This window comes from Antennarius striatus, chromosome 3 (assembly GCF_040054535.1).
Source record: "Antennarius striatus isolate MH-2024 chromosome 3, ASM4005453v1, whole genome shotgun sequence".
NCBI lineage: Eukaryota > Metazoa > Chordata > Actinopteri > Lophiiformes > Antennariidae > Antennarius > Antennarius striatus.
In genome coordinates, this window is record NC_090778.1 from 7,472,408 (window position 1) to 7,490,800 (window position 18,393).

The window sequence follows — 18,393 nt, forward strand, 5'->3', positions numbered from 1 at the left end:
AACATTTTGAAATTCGTATTTAATGAAAAATGTGAATGTAGTGGCTTACATACGTATAACAATATTATAAGCTGAATTTTTTCAAGCAAAAACAAATGCATTGCTCCAAAATGTCATACATTTAGATTGACAAATATTTGTTTGCTCAACATCTTCCTCGTTGATGTTTAAGAAATTATAAAATATGGATTTGGACTTCTCTTTTCAGCAGTCCTCTATGGTTACTCATTACCACTCTGGTACATCGCGACTTGACAGTCAACCAATGAAAGGTTATCGTTCATTTATTAACTAAATCTTTGATACCTGTCGGCTGTCGCATGTCCGTTGTGCTGAATTGATGCTGCAGATTAAATCTATATGTGATCAAGCTCTGCCATCCAGTGGCCAACTGTGTAAAACAAGGTCCATGCTCTTGGTAGGAAAAACAAGTTCCGGAACAAAAGAGCTTGTTCCTACACGAGAAACAAAATGTGGCGCACCGCCTTTAATACGCTAGTGTTTTTACAATTTCGTTCCATTCTGTCGGTTCCAGTTTTGAGTAAGAATATTTTGTCTCCTATTTAATGAAGGATATTACATTTATTTTTGCAGCGAAGCAAAATATTCTTAAAATGTTGTAGTTATTGTTTGGATTATTTACACAAAATTCAAAGAATGATGAACGTGGAATGATGACTGCTAGTTGTAGCTGTATTAGCTTTAGCCTGTCCAGAGAAGCTAAATATTAATTTAAAGATGTTCTTGAACCGTAGCGTTGACTGATAAAATGCCAGCCTTGTGTTGGTGTTTGATTTTGCTTCGGTAATGACGGTAGCGGCAGGTATAATGAACTTGTGAAAGACGGGTCTGCTTTTTATTTCGATACTAAAAGCAGTTCTACTACTACTACTACTACTACTCTACAAGTCAACTTACATACTTTAAGAAATAAATTAAATAATTTCACTTTTCATTTCACTAATTTACATTTAATCTCATTTTATTGTATGAGTAAAGCAGAAAATGTGGGTGTGCTGCTACGTTAATTTATTGTGACTGCTGTGCTGTCCGTAATAACTGTAATCTTGTGTATTGTATGATTGTATTTGTATTTGAGCAGATAGTAAATAACTTTCCCTTGAAATTAATGAAGTATTAATCCATCCATCACCAGAGTCGAACGTAACACTCAGTAAAAATTACACAGTGTTACTGTATTTTCTGCCTGGTAACCCGTGTAACTGTGCACTTTATGTAATGTAACTGCATGACGTTCTTCTCGTGTCTTTTTTATCCAGCTAATGGACTGACATCAGCCAACAGAGATGCTGTTTAAAGATCTCTCCAGAGACGCCCTGATACGGCCCTTGTCCAGGAATGAATTAGTGGGCTTGTTGCTGAGACTGACCATCTTTGGTGCAGCAACCTACTATAGTATCAAATGGGTGGTGGAGGCTATGGATCCAACCTCCAAACAGAAAAACCAGGCCAAGAAAAGGGTATCAAAAATATAACTTAAGCATCTGAATTTTGCAAATTCAAAGAGACGGGACGTGGGGGGGTGTAGGATTTTGTCAAGGTTCTCTGCTGTTACTATACACAGAGCAGTAGGATACACGCCTGTTGTGCCATCAGCTAAAGTGTGTCTTGTCTTGACTTGAATTAATTGGCTTTTGGGTAAGGGTGCTACCGCGTGTGGTTATGCCTCGCCAGGTCCGGGTCCATCTCCCACTGTCTTTGGGAACTTTTCTGGCTAGGTGTAGGGGCATCTTGATAGACTTTAGGTCCTGTGTGACGCTGTCCATCCAGTGGAGATGGGGTCTGCCACAAAGCCGTTTCCAGCCAAGGCATTTTGGGTTGATTTACATGATATCCAGACGGATATCCTGCATCCTTGCGCACAAGGATGCAGCCTTCCTTGGGCGTTTAATGTTGAGGCTGGGGGTTGTTTTGTTCGGGTTCTGATCCTCTCATTGCTGATGAAATCAGACCACCTGACACCAAGTATTTGTCTCTGGCACTGCATATCGAAGACATCAATACGTTTTCTATCCTGATCCCTCGTTTGCCAGGTCTCACTTCCATATAGAAGAACAGACACTACCAGAGTGTTTTAGATCTTCATTTTGGTGGCAAGTGAGATGGCTAGTCTTGGGAAGCTTTCTCATGGCGCCAGAAACATTGCTGATTCTGCAGGATATATCATGGTCTATCGATCGATCAGCAGCTATTAGACGAGCGTAGGTATGTAAAGTTCTTCATGTATTCCACTGGTTCACCATCTACTGGATTGAATGAGGTATGGAATTGTCTGGTGAAATGAGCATTAGCTTGGTCTTTGGCCAGCTAATCTTCATTCCTACTTTTGCTGCTTCTGTATTCAGGGTGGTCAAGATTTGGTAGAGTTTCTCTTGGCTGGATGGAAATAGTGCGATATCATCTGCATAAGATCTGTTAGATTCCAGAAGCCAAGGTCGATTCCTATGTTATTGCCATGGATGTCGATTACTTTGTTCATTAGGTGGTCGATGACACAATTAAACAGGGTGGTGGCATTCCAGGAATTGACAGCAATGTGATACCATGATGATTAGTGCAGAGCAAGCTATCAGGATGATTCTGTGCTGCCAGTCATTGGTAAGTCTTTCAAGAACCCAGACTGAGTTGATAATAAGTTTTAGCCACTCAGTCATTGTCTCTCCACCTACGTGCAGCATGTCAGCTGTTATGCTACAGATCCCTGCTGTGCTGCCAGTTCTCAGTCTTTTTAATGCATTTCTCACTTCATCTGTTGTTACTGGCTCTTTGTTTAACTGACAGGGTTGAGTAGAATCTGCGTGATGTTTAAGATCAGGGTTATCTGCGGCTGGGGGTTTGTTTAGCAGGGCACTGAAGTTGTCCTTCCACCGGTCTAGGACCTCATTTTTCCCAGTAAGACAGTTGCCATGCTTGTCTTTGACCATACTCAGATAGTTACGGGTTGTTCCAGCAGATGACAGTTTGCGATATTTCCTGAATAATGTGACATAATCATAGTTCTGTGAGGCATGCTCCATGCACTGTGCTTTCATTCCCAGTAGGATTTTTGGTTTTGTTTTAATACCTTTTTCGTCTGTAGTTCCAGTTGACGATATTCAGCCACATTATTTGCAAGTCTGGCACTACGACAATTGTCAATGATTTCAAGTGTGTTGGGTGTGATCCAAGACTTTCTGGGTTGTTTCTTCTTGCCTAGGGTGGAGGTGGCTACACACTCAACAGCCAACTTGAACTCTCCATTGGGATTCAACATCTGATTCTGGCTCAAGATTGGCCAATGAGCTGAACTTGTTTGAAATTTCTGTTGTATATGTGCTTCTAATGAGTGGGTCTCTCAGCAGATTGGAGTTGACAGCAACTTTTTGCTTTGGTTGGTCTTGTGCTTTTAGCTTGAGTCTGGTGATGTCAATTACTATGCGGTGATCAGCATTTCCTAATTCAGCACCATGGAATGTGCAATAGGACGAGACGCTAGACCGCCATCTACTACTGATGTGATCAATCATCTTAATTGTCTTGTCTGTCCAGGCGGAACAGCTGATGAAGAGGATTGGTGTTGAGGGCGTCACCCTAACAGAGTATGAGATGAACATTGCATCTCACTTAGTTGATCCACAAACTATGAAGGTAACAATTTTAATCCCCACAAAGCAGCGTTGACATTACGGGATGATATGTCATTTTAACCTCTTATCATTTCAGACATATCAGACATAACATAGCAGACAGACTTTTTCACAGTTCTATCCCTTCTTGCAGGTGTCCTGGAGAGATATAGCAGGTCTGGATGAGGTTATAAATGAACTCCAAGACACAGTTATCCTGCCCTTTCAGAAAAGGCATCTTTTGACTGGATCCAAACTCTTTCATCCTCCCAGAGGTACCACAACATATCATCTGAACTGAAGTGTGAAGGGGAAATTTGTCACAAAATATACAGTAAATAAAGGCAATATCTTAATACAATCAGATAAGCATCTCATAGTAACTGCAATCAAAATTTTATATTGTAAACCACACCGTAATGTGAATTGTAAATTGTTTTTGTATTCCTTGCTATTCCTCATTGACTACTATTCTCTTCCGCCTTTCAATGCACCGACACCGCGTCAAGTTCCTCGACAGTAATTTTTACTGTACTTGGCAATAAAACCTTTTCTGATTCTGATTCTGATTTTTCTGCATATCAGTACTGAGGAAAGTATGTTGGCAACAGCATCCTTTCATTACTTTGTTGTTCTCCAACTTGTGTGGCATTAAGCATAAAGAACATGGTGATACTTGTAATTTAATTTTAAACTGTTTCCTCTAGCAGTGTAATATTTGAAACACTTCACTCAATTTCAGGGAGTTGATTCATTTTAAGAGACATGAAAATCTTAGATTGAAATAAGTGAATTACTTCTTTGCCAATACAGCCAGAACACAGACTGTACTGTAAATATTTTCATGTCTTATACATTTAAACTGAATTGCTTTCCATTGAGTCTTAAGTGAATCCTGGTTGATTGGGGTCAAATTTTATTTGGCTTACTATTCTTCTCAAAAATGTGGAGAAGAAGATAAAATGAGGTGCACCTGTCAAGATGGGAAGACTTTCAAAATGCTGAAGAAATTAACATTTTTTCCTTCTAATTCCTTTGATTTTAGAACTAAAATGCAAAGAAACAAGACACTGTTACAACTACTTCTTTTCCTTTCGGCTTTTCCCTTCAGGGGTCGCTGAAGCAAATCAATTGCCTCCATCTAACCCTGTCTTCTGCATCCTCTTCTTTCACACCAACTACCTTCATGTCCTCTTTCACAACGTCCATAAACCTCCTCTTTGGTCTTCCTATATGCATCCTGCCTGGCAGTTCAAAACTCAGCATCCTTCTACTAATTCACTATCTCTACTCTGGACATGTCCAAACTATCTCAGTCTGGCCTCTCTGACTTTGTCTCTGAAACCTCTAACATTTGCTGACCTTTGATGAAGTCATTCTTGATCCTATCCTTCCTGGTCACCCCAAAAGAGAACCTCAGCATCTTCATCTCTGCTACCTCCAGCTCTGTTTCCTGTCTTTTCCTCAGTGACACTGTCTCTAGAGCAAACAACATTGCTGGTCTCACCACAGTTTTGTACACCTTTCCCTTCATTTTAGCTGAAACTCTTCTATTACACATCACACCTGACACTTTTCTCCATCCGTACCATCCTGCCTGTACACGCTGTTCACCTCTTTTCCACACTCTCCATTGCTCTGGACTGTTGACCCTAAATACTTAAAATCCTCTACTTTCTTGATCTCTTTTTTTGTTCTGTTTGGTGTAAAGCTTCACACAGAACTTCAGGCTGAGACAACATCCAGAACTGACTACCTCTAGTAAAACTCCAGGCTTTTGTATGCTATGTAATTTTCATTTATATTGTTCAAATAGAATTTAATTCATAAACATGCATATATTTCTCATTTGTGAATTTTATGATACGAAACCCTCCCCAAGATCTTCTACACTCATCAAAGTAAAGTCATTCATTAATGATTTGTGTTTGTTTCTTGCAGGTGTTTTGCTGTTCGGTCCTCCAGGATGTGGCAAGACCATGATCGCCAAGGCAACAGCCAGAGCCTCGGGTTGCAAGTTCATTAACCTTCAGGCCTCCACGCTGACAGACATGTGGTATGGCGAATCACAGAAGCTGACGGCTGCTGTCTTCTCATTAGCTGTCAAAATCCAGCCTTGCATCATTTTCATTGATGAGATTGGTGAGATAAGATTTATGACAAAAAAGTAACTCAATTATTGGGTTTAAGTTCTTTAAAGTATGTTTTTTCACACACAAGTCATTGTAAAATGTGATACAGACATGTTATTACAGACGTACCTCGGTACTTGACCACAATCCGTTCTGAGGTGGTGGTCAACACCGATTTGTTCGAACACCGAAACCAATTTTCCCATAAGAAATAATGGAAAGTATTTTAATCCGTTCTTACCATTAAGAAAAATACCTAAAATATTATAAGAACGTGTATCAACAATGAAGACGTAAATGTGCACAAGCAGTACATGATAAACATATAGTATTATAAACCATTTTGTATAATATAATTTTGTATAATTAACTTACGTTTTGGAGAGTGGTTGATGGCACTAGCGTCATCATGGAAGGGGAATCCCCTTCCATGATGACGCTAAGTAACGCGCCTTCAGGGGTTTTCTCCCTTCTCTCTCTCTTCCGTGGAGGTGAATCTGGCTGGGCAGTAGCCTTCCTCTTTTCTTTAAGAAGGAACCTGTCCATTGTCAGTTGCTTCTGCCTCAAGATAGTGGAAATGGTTGACTTTGCCATTTCGTACTGCGACGCGAGGTCGGACACTCGTACAGCACTTTCATATTTTGCTATAATTTCCGTACATCTTTGCGTACGTAATTTACGTACGTCTTACTCCGCTGGCGGTCTGAGTCGAACTGACGCTTACCCGCTGGCCGAGGAGCGCGGCCGAGGAGCGCGTTTGGGTCGACTCGGCTAGTCGAGCACCGAAAATCTGTTTGGGGTCCGATGCATTTTCTACTCGAATTTTTTGGTCGAGCACCGATTTGGTCAAGTATAGAGGCGGTCGAGTACAGAGGTATTACTGTATATTTGTTGAACCAGTAAGAATCAAACAGTTTTGGAGTTTATCATCTCTGTAATGTCTTGTAATGTAAACATTTGTCAATTGTTATTATAATGAGTTAATCTTTATCTTCTTCGAAACTATTCAACATAAACAATATTTGCCTTTCTTGGAGGACCTGACAGAATTACTAATCACTGATTTCTGTCTCATAGATAGAATGCAGTTTTTGAAAATAGTGGTAACTAGCCACTGACCGCCTGTTTTGTGTGTCCCATGAGCTGCTGCCCTTTACACTTAAATACCTGTCCTGTAGTGCAATATCATCTAATCCATTCTTTATTAAAGGGGCATATCAGGCTAATATAGAGGTAAATGACTAACAACAAAATCAGTCTTATCCTACTTTATCCCTGCATTATTACCCGTGTTTATTTATACCTGTTGTTCTCAGCCTGTACTGCACAGGACTTTTGCTCTCTTCATCTCTCTTCTGGTTTCTTGTTTCCTGTGTGTGTTAGAGTCCTTTCTGAGGAATCGTTCCAGTCTGGACCATGAGGCAACAGCCATGATGAAAGCCCAGTTCATGAGCCTCTGGGACGGACTGGACACATCCTCCACCACTCAGGTCACACCAGTGGGGACCCTGTTGGCCCTGTCCTTAATGAGGATGTATCACATGATGAAATGTCTGTGTTTGCAAGGCAGATTTGCCTGTAATGTAGTCACATTGTGGTCATTATTACAGATGCTGGTGATGGGAGCTACAAACAGGCCACAGGATGTGGATCCAGCTATTCTGCGCAGGATGCCCACTACTTTTCATGTTGGTCTGCCAGTAAGACAAATCCTTGTTTGCAGTGAACATGAATCTTCCATCTACAGCTATTTAAAATCCTATGAACAGATTTCAGCATGTCACTACTGGTAAATTCTCGTATATACATTTCTCTCCACATTGTGGTGTCAGTTGGCTCACGTTAACCTGTTGTAGAGCTCATGTTCGGTCCACATTAACATAAAAGTGGATTTTTCCAGCAGCAAGGCCATCTGTGTCCACAAACACAAACTTCCAAGTTTTCCCATTTAATCCACTGTAATAAAAATAAATCCTTTTATGCTATAATGCAGTGTGATATGTTCAAGAATCTTAGTTCCTGGCCGCATGTTAACGTCCATGGACCACTGGTTCTCTGCTAGCTGAAAAGGATCACTCTACTGGATGGATCAGCGTGCTTTTGTCATACATTTGTTGTTGTTACTATTATTATTTTGATGTTAATCACTACATGCCATATCTATTGCTTCATCTGTGTGCTCCTGGAAGAGGGTCCCTCCTCTGTAGTCTTCCTGAGGTTTCTCCCATCCATTTTTTTTCCTGTTAAAATGGTTTTGGGGGGAGTTGTTCCTTATCCGATGTGAGGGTCCTCCCTCTGACCTTTGTGCTTGCAGTACACAAAAGTAAGAGGGATATCGTTCATGTGCAGATTGTAAAGCCTTTTGAGACATTTCTGTGAATCTGGGCTGTATAAGAAAAAATAAACTTAAACCTTGAAACACTGCTGATTTCAATAGATGAAGGGGGTTGTTCCAGTGACAAAGTGCATCACTGAGAAGAGCGCTCTACCACTGAGCCACTGAGTCAGTGGTAGATGGGTCGGTAGAGTGGGTCATACAATGTTCCTGAGATCGGCGGTTCGATTCTCGCTGCCGCCGGAAAAAACACGTGGAGGTGAGCTGACAGTGGGAGGTGTCGGCTCACTGGCAACATGGCAACATGTGGTTTAAACTGAATGGAAAAGTGGTTTTTATTATGGATTATGTTTCCAAGGGTATTAAACTAAAACCATATTTGTGATGCGTGGCTGATGTGAGGGCTATGGATGTTTAACTGAAGAAAACCATAAAGTGCAAGAATCAAGCATGAAATGTTTCCACACAGGTTTTATCTATAAAAAGTTGGAATGTCAGTACACAACAATTGGGTTGTTCGTTGACATGCGTTTTTGAATGATTACTTGGACATGAATAGGCTTTATTTTTTTAAAACCCATCTTCTTCCTGTATTTTCAGAATTCAAGGCAAAGACAGGACATCCTGAGGCTGGTTTTAGCTGGAGAAAATGTAAGATGTTCATTGTATGGAAGAAAAGATTGTATTCACTGTTCTCATTTGTCACGCTCTAATATCATTTCACACATTTTTCTGTCACATTAAACACAGTCAAACACATTCACTCCATGTAATTATTTCATATCGCTCTCTGCCTTTCTTCTTTGTTCAGTTGAGCAATGCCATTAATCTGAAAGAGATTGCTGAGAAGACAGAGGGTTACTCTGGCAGTGACCTCTGGGAGCTTTGTCGCGATGCTGCCATGTACCGAGTCAGGGACTATGTCCGCAAGGAGCAGATGTGGCAGATCGCTCAGCAGCTACAGGACTGCCAGGAGGAAGAGAAGTATGACTCACATCCAACCACCCACTAGATTTCAGAGTCCGTGTGTCCACTGAGCATCTCTGTGTTTGTAGCTCCTACCCTAAACAGCTGAAGTTGGACCAGTGTGGGCTTGTGAACGTCAATAGCAATATTATTTAAAGTCATGTACATTGCATTTAAACATAACTTAGATATGACTAAGCATTTACACAAATGTTGCTTTAAATTTAAATAATTTAATCATTCATGCATATAATTAAAATACATAAAACATACTTGATGTACGTAGGTGTATCTGATGCTAGGTCACAAGGCGTTATTGCTAAAAGACTAACATGTAGTCGAGCTACTTAAGTCCAGTAGGTCTAAATGTAGCCCTACTGGACTTCAGTTCAATTAAGTTTGTCAAACATTTAAAAATTAGTAGTTCTTGTGAGGAACATGAAAGCACCAGAGAAGATGTTAAAAAAAAAGAGTAGTAAAATAGATTTACAAATCCAGCCCGCGTACAGCTGCCAAACAATCTTAGACTTATGATGGGGCCGTTCATGTAACCAGTGTCAATACAGGAAACAAAGACGTTCCTTTCAGGTGGAAAAACGAAAGCATAGGTGGAGTTGAAGCAGCTGCAGGAACACGTCAGGAAACAAAAACTCACCCTTTATTAAAGCATTTTCCATCTCTCTATCCAGTCAAAAATAACTATGAAACAAAAATGTTTACCTTGTATTGACTATATGTGTTTGTGTGTTCATCCCTGCATCTAGATATTTTTGGGATTGTGAAAAATGTAAATACAAACAGACAATGATATTTGAAAAATATTGAAATCCCATATTTAATTGAAACTTGCACAAAGACTTTTCAAATGTTGAAAATGAAACAGGTCATTTTTTTATGTGAAGTACACATTTAAAGAAATAGCGAGTTGTGCTTCATTCAGAACCAGAGTTGCGTTGTAGCCCTGCTCTGTTGCAGGTCACCTCAAGCTGTTCTGTGATAACCTGCACATTTGTGAAGACAACATTACTGTAATGCGGGATGATAGAGGTGCTGCCAAGCAGGCAAGGTCTTTATCGGGCCTTGATTAAATCTGAAAGGCAATATCAGACCACTTCCTATCACAACATCAAGTCTTCATACTGAAAGTGTCCTGGTGCCAAACTGATATGTCTGTCGTCCAGACTTTACACCCATTGAAGTGTTAAGCATAAGGCCCCAAACTGAAATCTTACACAAAAAAATGGGAAAATATTCCACTTTCTAAATTATACTAGTTTGTGTCCTCAGTTCCCGAAAAATGCCTGTGTTCCAACTTTATATGTTTAAGTGTTGGTGCAATAAAATTGTTAAGTTGGATTAGAGTTTTCAAAATGAATGGGTTGTCACGGAGGGGCGGGGGGTAAAGCAGTTGCCTCACATCAAGAACCCTAAATCCACCTGAGGACTTCGGACTTCTCTTGAGTTTTCGTATCTCGTGATACCTTGCTCTCTACATAAAGCCAGCTGGGACATTCAAAAATTCAGCTCAATAGTTTCTATCAATTACAATATTTTCTCCCTTCTTTGCTACTCCAGCAAGAGGCTAAACAGTAACTTGTGGTTATGATGTCACTGAAAGCCTTTAGTGTCAGAAAACACTAAATTATTTTGTGTTTATTAGTAACAGCCAAATTAGCAACATTTGCCGCCACCAAGAAAGTTATGTATTCAAACGTGTTTAGTTTCTCAGTGAATAATTGATGTGTTAAAAAAAATTGCAGTAACAGTTATAACCAAATAAGTTGCAGATTCATCACTTTAAAAAGGTTTGCTGTTAAAATCCAGGAACCTCAAGAGTAATGGTTGCATAACTATGAGAATGATTTTTGGCTGTTTTGCCTTGGTGAAGGTGTGAGTTTTGACTTAAAAATCAACCACTAAAGGTAAGCTGGGTTTGTAAAGGACTCGGTGTTGAGGATGCTAGTGTTTCCTGTTCCCACCACCAGCAGGTAAATAATGATTTGAAGACACAGATGTGTCACCAGAAAAGAGCATGTTTAGTGTTGTATACTAAGGCAGTAAAGGAAACTTCTATGGAATTCAATTTAAAGCATTAACATTCATACATTATATCTGTCCATATCACTGTTTGAAGTGGGATGAGGATCAGCACCTCTAAATCCGAGGCCATGGTTCTCGACCGGAAATGGACTGTGTGCCCTCTTCAGGTCAGTGGAGAGTCTTTTCCCCAAGTGGAGGAGTTTGAGTATCTTGGGGTCTTGTTCACAAGTGAGGGACGGATGGAACGTAAGATTGACAGACGGATTGATGCAGCTTCCGCAGGTATGCAGTTGCTGTATAGGTCTGTCGTGGTGAAGAAGGAGCTGAGTCGCAAGATGAAGCTCTCGATTTACCAGTCAATCTATGTTCCTACTCTCACCTATGGTCATGACTTTTCAGTCATGACCGAAAGAACAAGATCCCGGATACAAGTGGCTGAAATGAGTTTCCTCTGTAGAGTGGCTGGGCGCATCCTTAGAGATAAGGTGAGGAGCTCAGTAGCCAGGGAGGAGCTCGGAGTAGAGCCGCTGCTCCTCCGTCTCGAGCGCAGCCCACTGAGGTGGCTCCAGACATCTGTTTCAAAGGCCTTCTGGACGCCTCCCTGAGGAGGTGTTCCGGGCATGTCCTACCGGGAGGAGACCTCGAGGAAGACCTAGGACACGCTGGAGGGACTATGTCTCTCAGCTGGCCTGGGAACGCCTAGGGGTCCCCCCGGGAGGAGCTGGAGGAGGTGTCTGGGGAGGGGGAGGTATGGGCATCCCTGCTGAGACTGTTGCCCCCGCGACCCGGCCCCGCATAAGCGGTTATGGATGGATGGATGGATGGATGGAGGGAGGGAGGGATGAATGGATGTTAATCACAGCACACAACATTGTGCACAGGCCCCTGAAACAAACAACACACTACGGGCCTCTAGGCATGCAATTAGTAACAGCAGTACAGGGGAGGCATATTGCTGGGTCGCGACTTCGGGGTATGAGCAGCTTGTAGGGGGGACGGCGCCTTGCTCAAGGGCGCCTCGCTCAAGGCCACCTCAGCAGAAACCAGGAGGTGAGCTGACACATCCCACAGTCAGCTCATACTCTGAGGATGGCTGGCGGGATCGGGGATCGAACCTCTGATGTCTGGTCATAAGACGTCTGCTCCACCATAAGGCGCCCGCTCTACCACTGCCACCCCATCTTGGTGTTGTTTCTGTCGTCCTCTTTGTGTCACCTCTGTTGTCGCTTTCCCCAGACCTGTGGATGAAGAGCTTTTGCGGCCAGTTACCCAGCTGGACCTCCTCTTCGGGCTGGACAAGATGAACAAATCCAAGCGAGCCACAGACTTCATGTTGCCTGGTGTGTCAGAGGTTCACTTCGATTAACTACCAGCGCTGCACAGGTGATGGAAAACCCTGCACCATGTCTACTCTCAACAAGAAGGGACTCTTCCTTCTTGGTAGAAGTGTGGTTGGGGAAAAATGCTGAGAAGTGATATATAGTCTTAAATCTGTTATCATTCAAGCAGGAGTTGTTTTGAGCAAGTTCTCCTTCAGCACAACATGTGTAGTTATTCAAAACAGTCTGGTGTCACCTGGAAGCCACTGGACAGCTCTACTTAAGGCATTCAGAGTCAAAGATTTGCTTTAGGTCAACGTGAAAGTTTTAAATCTGTTAAATCCTTTGTCATAAATGATAAATCTGTCTGAATTTAGGTCACATAACAAACTAATCAACCACATCGCTAAGATATCAGAGTGGATTAATCATAATGACTCACTGAACTCCAGACCAGTAAAATCTTTAAAGCAACCAAGTCTCCCACAACCCCTTTTTTGGCCATATTTCATTAAAGATGTGAAGGTGATTCCTTGAAACAGAAGATTTGCCAGATCCTTGTGCCCACAAGGCTTATCACTGTATTGTATAGACTCTGTTGCTATATATAATAACAAAACTATTTAGTCATGTCATTTTTAGAAATAAGGTGTCTCGTAAATATTTGTCTTTAATTTCCATGAATGTTAATATTAAAACTAAGAATGAGATATTTTCAATTAATTTCTTTTTACAAATTAGATTTAAGTTTAATAATATAAAATTGACTCCACCTAAAAGTCATCCCTGGAAAATTAACGGTGATGGTTGGATGTACTGACAATGTTTTTTGGATACCATAAGTATTTATGTGTGAGATAAAGAGCAGCGTTGTTTTTTTAGACGTGTTATTGCATCTCACATTTCTAAAGAAAGAGAATGGATGGAGCCGCTGTGGGTTTTAACTGCAGCAATTTTATACTGATCATGTTGCCAAGGAGAACAAATGCATTCTGAATGTTCATTTTGAATTTCTATTCACATGACATTTAAATGGACTTGATGCTTCTAGTGACAAAGTGAGCACAGCAGCCAATGTCATTAGATCACAGCATGACTACAAAAAATTGGAGATTAAAATTATATGAATGAGATTTAGAATCAAAATAGTTCTTGTTTTTTATTACGTTAGAGCAGAGTTGGATACTTTATGTAGAATTTTGATAAAAAATAAATTCACGCTAAAAGCTTGAATTGGACTTCACCCATTGCAAGGCAGTCTTCCTCAGAGTTGAGGGAGACTGCTGTTAATATGTGAAGAGAAAAGCAGACGACAAAAGCGTTGAGCAGAGATGAGGTCACCACTTGAAGCCTGTAATTGGACATGAACAGCCCTGAGACCAACCCGTTGAATCACAGTACATTCATCCAAGCAGCAGAAGGCTGCTAAAGCCAAGACTTTGAGTGTCCATAAAATGATGCAATCCAATAACTCGCCTTCACTCCATTTAATACTGTTTTTTAAAAATCCTCCATCGTTTTTTTTTCTTCTGACCGGATCAAGAATAGTTTTACCTCGTGTGAAATTTTTACACAGAGGGTTCTACAGTGTCACACTCATTGTATAAATATGTGTAACTAGTCTATTGTTTTGCATTGAACATTTTTATGAGGAACTTTTTTGTTGAGGTTCTTCTGCAATGAACTGGCGCTGCAACACACACCAGGGTTTTCTTCCCTTTTATTCTTACTTATAAATGACTTTGCTTCAAATTTTAAACCATCATCATCCAACATTGTGAAGAAAGTCACTCTGAAGCAGTCAATTCATGCTGTTTCTCCATCTATATCAATGAAAAGCCTCGTTATTCAATCTGCTTGGGCGTCTTATACCGAGCTTTTTGCCATGCAATCCTACCCGGTCGGGACAAAAGGTGACGGTCATCCATCCATCACCACATGGTGGCATCGCAGCCTCACCTGCTTCACACGTGGACACAGTTTGACAGCATTACGGTCAGACAATGAGATACCCTATCGTGCTCACTGGATTGTGTCTCCTGTTTAGGGGCACTCATTAATGCTCTTCATTAGAGCACCACAGTGAAATATCTCGTCATTTAAGTCAGTTGGGTTCCTGCAGCACATGATGTTGGCTTTTCAAAGAGAAGCATCTCACCTCATCAGGTTCCTCATCAGTTACATTAACAATAATTTTATTCTATCCACCCATACGCAGTAAATCCTCCTGCCGATTATGCATGCTGAGTGTGATGTTAACCATGTACTGTAAAATATATTAACACTGAATAAAATATTTCTTTTTTCAGCAAATGATTTTCATTTATTTCAGTCAAGAAATAAGCCATTTTTAATATGATGTTAGAAAAACTAATAATTACCCACATTAATTTAGTAAATAGGTACATGTTCTCCTTTTTTAACAAATTGGTGAATGCTAATTGTATTTGTTTTTGTTCTTTAGACTCCATAAGGCATAGCTGTGGGAGTGTGCTACTTCATCGGGAGACTGAATCATCACAAACTGTTTATACATTAGGCGGATGTTGCAATCACATCTTGTAACCTTTAGACATGCATTAATAAGCCATTGCTAGTCATAATCAAATTGTGTTGCTTTTTCCTGCAGATCAGCTGCTTACATCTAATAAATGCTTTGCATTTCCAATTAGTCTACTTTTCTGAACTTGCTGACATATAACTTTTAAATTGCATTTTCCGTTATAATAGATATTGGCCCAAGTTCACTCAGTTCATGAAAACATAATTACTATCACATTATTACAAAGAGACATCAGAACTTATGAGGTTTTCCTGTCACAGATCATTATATAACAAAGTCCAAGCTCGACTGAGCAGCATCACCTTCGGATGTATCATGGTTTTGGCCGTCTGGGCCCAGTTCAACATTTTCTTTAAAGCCACATTTATTAATTTTTACAGACGTATTTTTCACCCAAAGCACATGTAAATGCAAAGCAGTATTGGTCACTACTCCACTGGTTCATCTACTGGATAAATTTCTGTCAAATTATTAAATTTACATAAATGGTAGTCACAAAGGGATGTGTCTTCCTACAATGAGGTTGACTTTTTCATTTTTTGAGGCAAATATCTTCAGCTATGAAATCGTTTTCAGCTCTTCAACATCCCCAGATGACACAATTAACACAAGTTAGAATTTAAAACTACCTTCTCTATCCAGTGCTTACACTTAAGGCTAATCTAATTTAAAAAGATGTTAAACTGTAGAAGACGCAAACATCGAGTAGCTCAATTGTGAGAAGCGTGCTCTTTTTATCATTTAGCTCACCGTAAGGTGGCAGTAGGTATAAAGTTTACTCGCAGGAAATTAGCCGCTTTTGTACTGAGGCATCAATTTTAGGTTTGTACTAGTTCTGCTCTGCTAGTAGAAGGGTTTTGCACCAGCATACATTATGGCCGCTCTAGGCCCTGTCATCGGAATCCTAGCGGTGGATTAGGATTGGGATTTCTCTAAGAAGACAGCTGAAATATTTTGAAGAACTGTTTTTGTCTGCCTTAAGAAGAACATATATGTTGCTGTATGTAGTTTGGACAGATGGTACGATTAACTGAATTCTGCAAGGATGCATGTCTGAACTTTGACTCATGTTACGGCCGTAGCTCATCCGTTTGTATTGTGTGTCCCTCTGCGGCCCTGCCTCTGAGCTGCTGGCCCTGCCCTGCTCTGCTCCCAGATGCTCCGCCCTCCGTCAGTGCCAGGTGTGGTGTCTCTGGGACTCCTGACTGCACCTCTTCACCAGACCATCTCCTGATTGGTGTGCTGTCTTCCTGCCTGGCCCAAGCCCTGCCACATCACCTGGCAGGGACACTTTAAAAGCTCTGCAAGCCAGTTAGTCAGGGCGCCTGTCTGACTGTGGCAGCACGCCTTTGACACTGACAAATTGAGAACTTGTAACCTTGCGTGTATATTGAATTTGTGTTCGACCCTTGGTTTAAAGCTTGTTGGTATTTCATGTTTAATTTGAGTATTTTTGTTAGTGAATTTTTGACCTTTGAAATGCGCCCATTGGCTGAGAACCTTCGTTAAACCTTTGTACTTGTTTGCGAGAATTTCGAATAAATGTTTTATGTTCCCCCTTTTTGAAATTCGTTATTATGTTATCTATCCAGTCCTCTAGCTGGGTTGTAACAACTCAGATCATTGATTACTTATTCATAAAGCTGTTATTCATGAAGACGGAGCTAAAGCAAAGGCCTCCATTACAGCCCTTTCCAACAAGACAACAGGACCCAGTCGATAAGCATGGGGGAGAAGCTCTCCCGCACAGCAGAGTTGGCTGCAGATGTCAAAGAATTTCCTTTGAGAGCAAACCTCAGGCATAGATAGATTCACTTTTGTCTGACCATCGTCTGCCAGTGCAGTAGCTTTCAGCACTACTCTCATGGTCTTAACCTTTTTTCATCAGATCATACATGTCCTGCACCGCTCTAACATACTTCTCTGCCACTCCAGACTTCCTCATACAATACCACAGTTCCTCTCTGGGCACCCTATCATAAGCTTTCTCCAGATCTACAAAAACACAATGCAGCTCTGTTTGGCCTTCTCTGTACTTCTCTATCAACATCCTCAAAGCAAATACTGCATCTTTAGTACTCTTTTTTGCCATGAAACCATACTGCTGCTCACAAATGTTCACTTCTGCCCTTAGTCTAGCTTCCACTACTCTTTCCCATAACTTCCTTGCATGGCTCATCAGCTTTATTCCTCTGTAGTTGCCACAACTCTGCACATCTCCCTTGTTCTTAAAAATGGGCACCAGCACACTCCATTCCTCAAGCATCTTCTCGCTATCTAAGATTCCGTTGAACAACCCAGTCAGAAACTCTACTGCCACCTCTCCTAGACACTTCCAAACCTCCACAGGTATATATATCATCAGGACCGACAGCCTTTCCACTCTTCATCCTCTTCAGTGCCCCCCTCACTTTGTCCTGACTGATATTTGCTACATCCTGGTCCAAACAGTCACCTCTTCTAGTCTTTGTTCTCTCTCATTTCCGACATTCATCAACTCTTCAAAGTACTCATTCCATCTTCCCATCACACTACTGGCACCTGTCAATAGGCTTCCTTCCCTATCCTTAATCACCCTAACCTGCTGCACGTCCTTCCCATCTCTGTCTCTCTGTCTTGCCAACCTGTATAGATCAGTTTCTCCCTCCTTACTGTCAACCTAGCATACAAGTCATCATAAGCCCCTTGTTTGGCCTTTGCTACCTCTACTTTCACCTTATGCTGCATCTCCCTGTACTCCTGTCTACTCTCCTCAGTCCTCTCAGTGTCCCAGTTCTTCTTAGCTAACCTCTTTCTCTGTATACACTCCTGTACCTCCTCATTCCACCACCAAGTCTCCTTATCTACTTTCTTTTCAGATGACACACCAAGTACTCTCCTACCTGTCTCCCTGATCACATTAGCTGTAGTTTTCCAGTCATCTGGAAGCACCTCCTGGCCTCCCAGAGCCTGTCTCAACTCCTTCCTAAAAGTCATGCAACACTCTTCCTTTTTTAGCTTCCCCCATTTAGTCTTCCGCTCTGCCTTTGCCCTTTTCATCTTCCTCACCACCAGAGTCATCCTACACTCCACCATCCTATGCTGTTTGGCTGCACTCTCGCAGCCAAACAGTCACTGATCTCCTTCAGATTACACCGTCTACACAAGATGTAGTCTACCTGTGTGCTCCTACCACCACTCTTACAGGTCACCCTTTGTTCCTTCCTGTTCTGGAAGATAGTATTCACTATAGCCATTTCCATCCTTTTTGCAAAGTCAACCACCATCTGTCCTTATGGTTCCTCTCCTGGATACCAAACCTGCCCATCACCTCCTCATCAACTCTGTTACCTGCACCAACATGTCCATTGAAGTCTGCACCAATGAAAACTCTCTCACTTCTAGGTATGCTCTGTATCACTTCATCGAAGTC

General features: G+C 41.3%; 1 protein-coding gene across 3 annotated transcripts; it reads left to right on the forward strand.

The window, feature by feature from the left end:
* Positions 1 to 460: 460 nt before the first annotated feature.
* Positions 461 to 16,534, forward strand: atad1a (ATPase family AAA domain containing 1a). Of its 3 annotated transcripts, none has more exons than XM_068310650.1 (11): positions 461 to 541; positions 1,281 to 1,481; positions 3,550 to 3,648; positions 3,781 to 3,901; positions 5,568 to 5,768; positions 7,142 to 7,248; positions 7,369 to 7,458; positions 8,694 to 8,744; positions 8,905 to 9,077; positions 12,336 to 12,482; positions 14,883 to 16,534. In XM_068310650.1, the coding sequence occupies exons 2-10, from the start codon at positions 1,308 to 1,310 to the stop codon at positions 12,463 to 12,465; spliced, it is 1,146 nt and encodes a 381-aa protein (XP_068166751.1). In that variant the 5' UTR covers positions 461 to 541; positions 1,281 to 1,307; the 3' UTR covers positions 12,466 to 12,482; positions 14,883 to 16,534. The 3 variants fall into 3 exon arrangements, with proteins under 3 accessions (XP_068166751.1, XP_068166752.1, XP_068166750.1); XM_068310651.1 differs by lacking the exon at positions 14,883 to 16,534 and adding an exon at positions 11,194 to 11,266 and having other exon boundaries at positions 12,336 to 14,731; XM_068310649.1 differs by lacking the exon at positions 14,883 to 16,534 and having other exon boundaries at positions 12,336 to 14,731.
* The last annotated feature ends 1,859 nt before the right edge of the window (positions 16,535 to 18,393 follow it).

What these genes read in the sequence shown, in the direction of transcription:
- atad1a (XM_068310650.1), top strand. Translation starts at nt 1,308, where the DNA reads ATGCTGTTTAAAGATCTCTCCAGAGACGCCCTGATACGGCCCTTGTCC. An exon ending in ACTCTTTCATCCTCCCAGAG is followed by an intron (nt 3,902 to 5,567) that starts GTACCACAACAT and finishes TGTTTCTTGCAG; the next exon opens with GTGTTTTGCTGTTCGGTCCT. An exon ending in TGGTTTTAGCTGGAGAAAAT is followed by an intron (nt 8,745 to 8,904) that starts GTAAGATGTTCA and finishes TTCTTTGTTCAG; the next exon opens with TTGAGCAATGCCATTAATCT.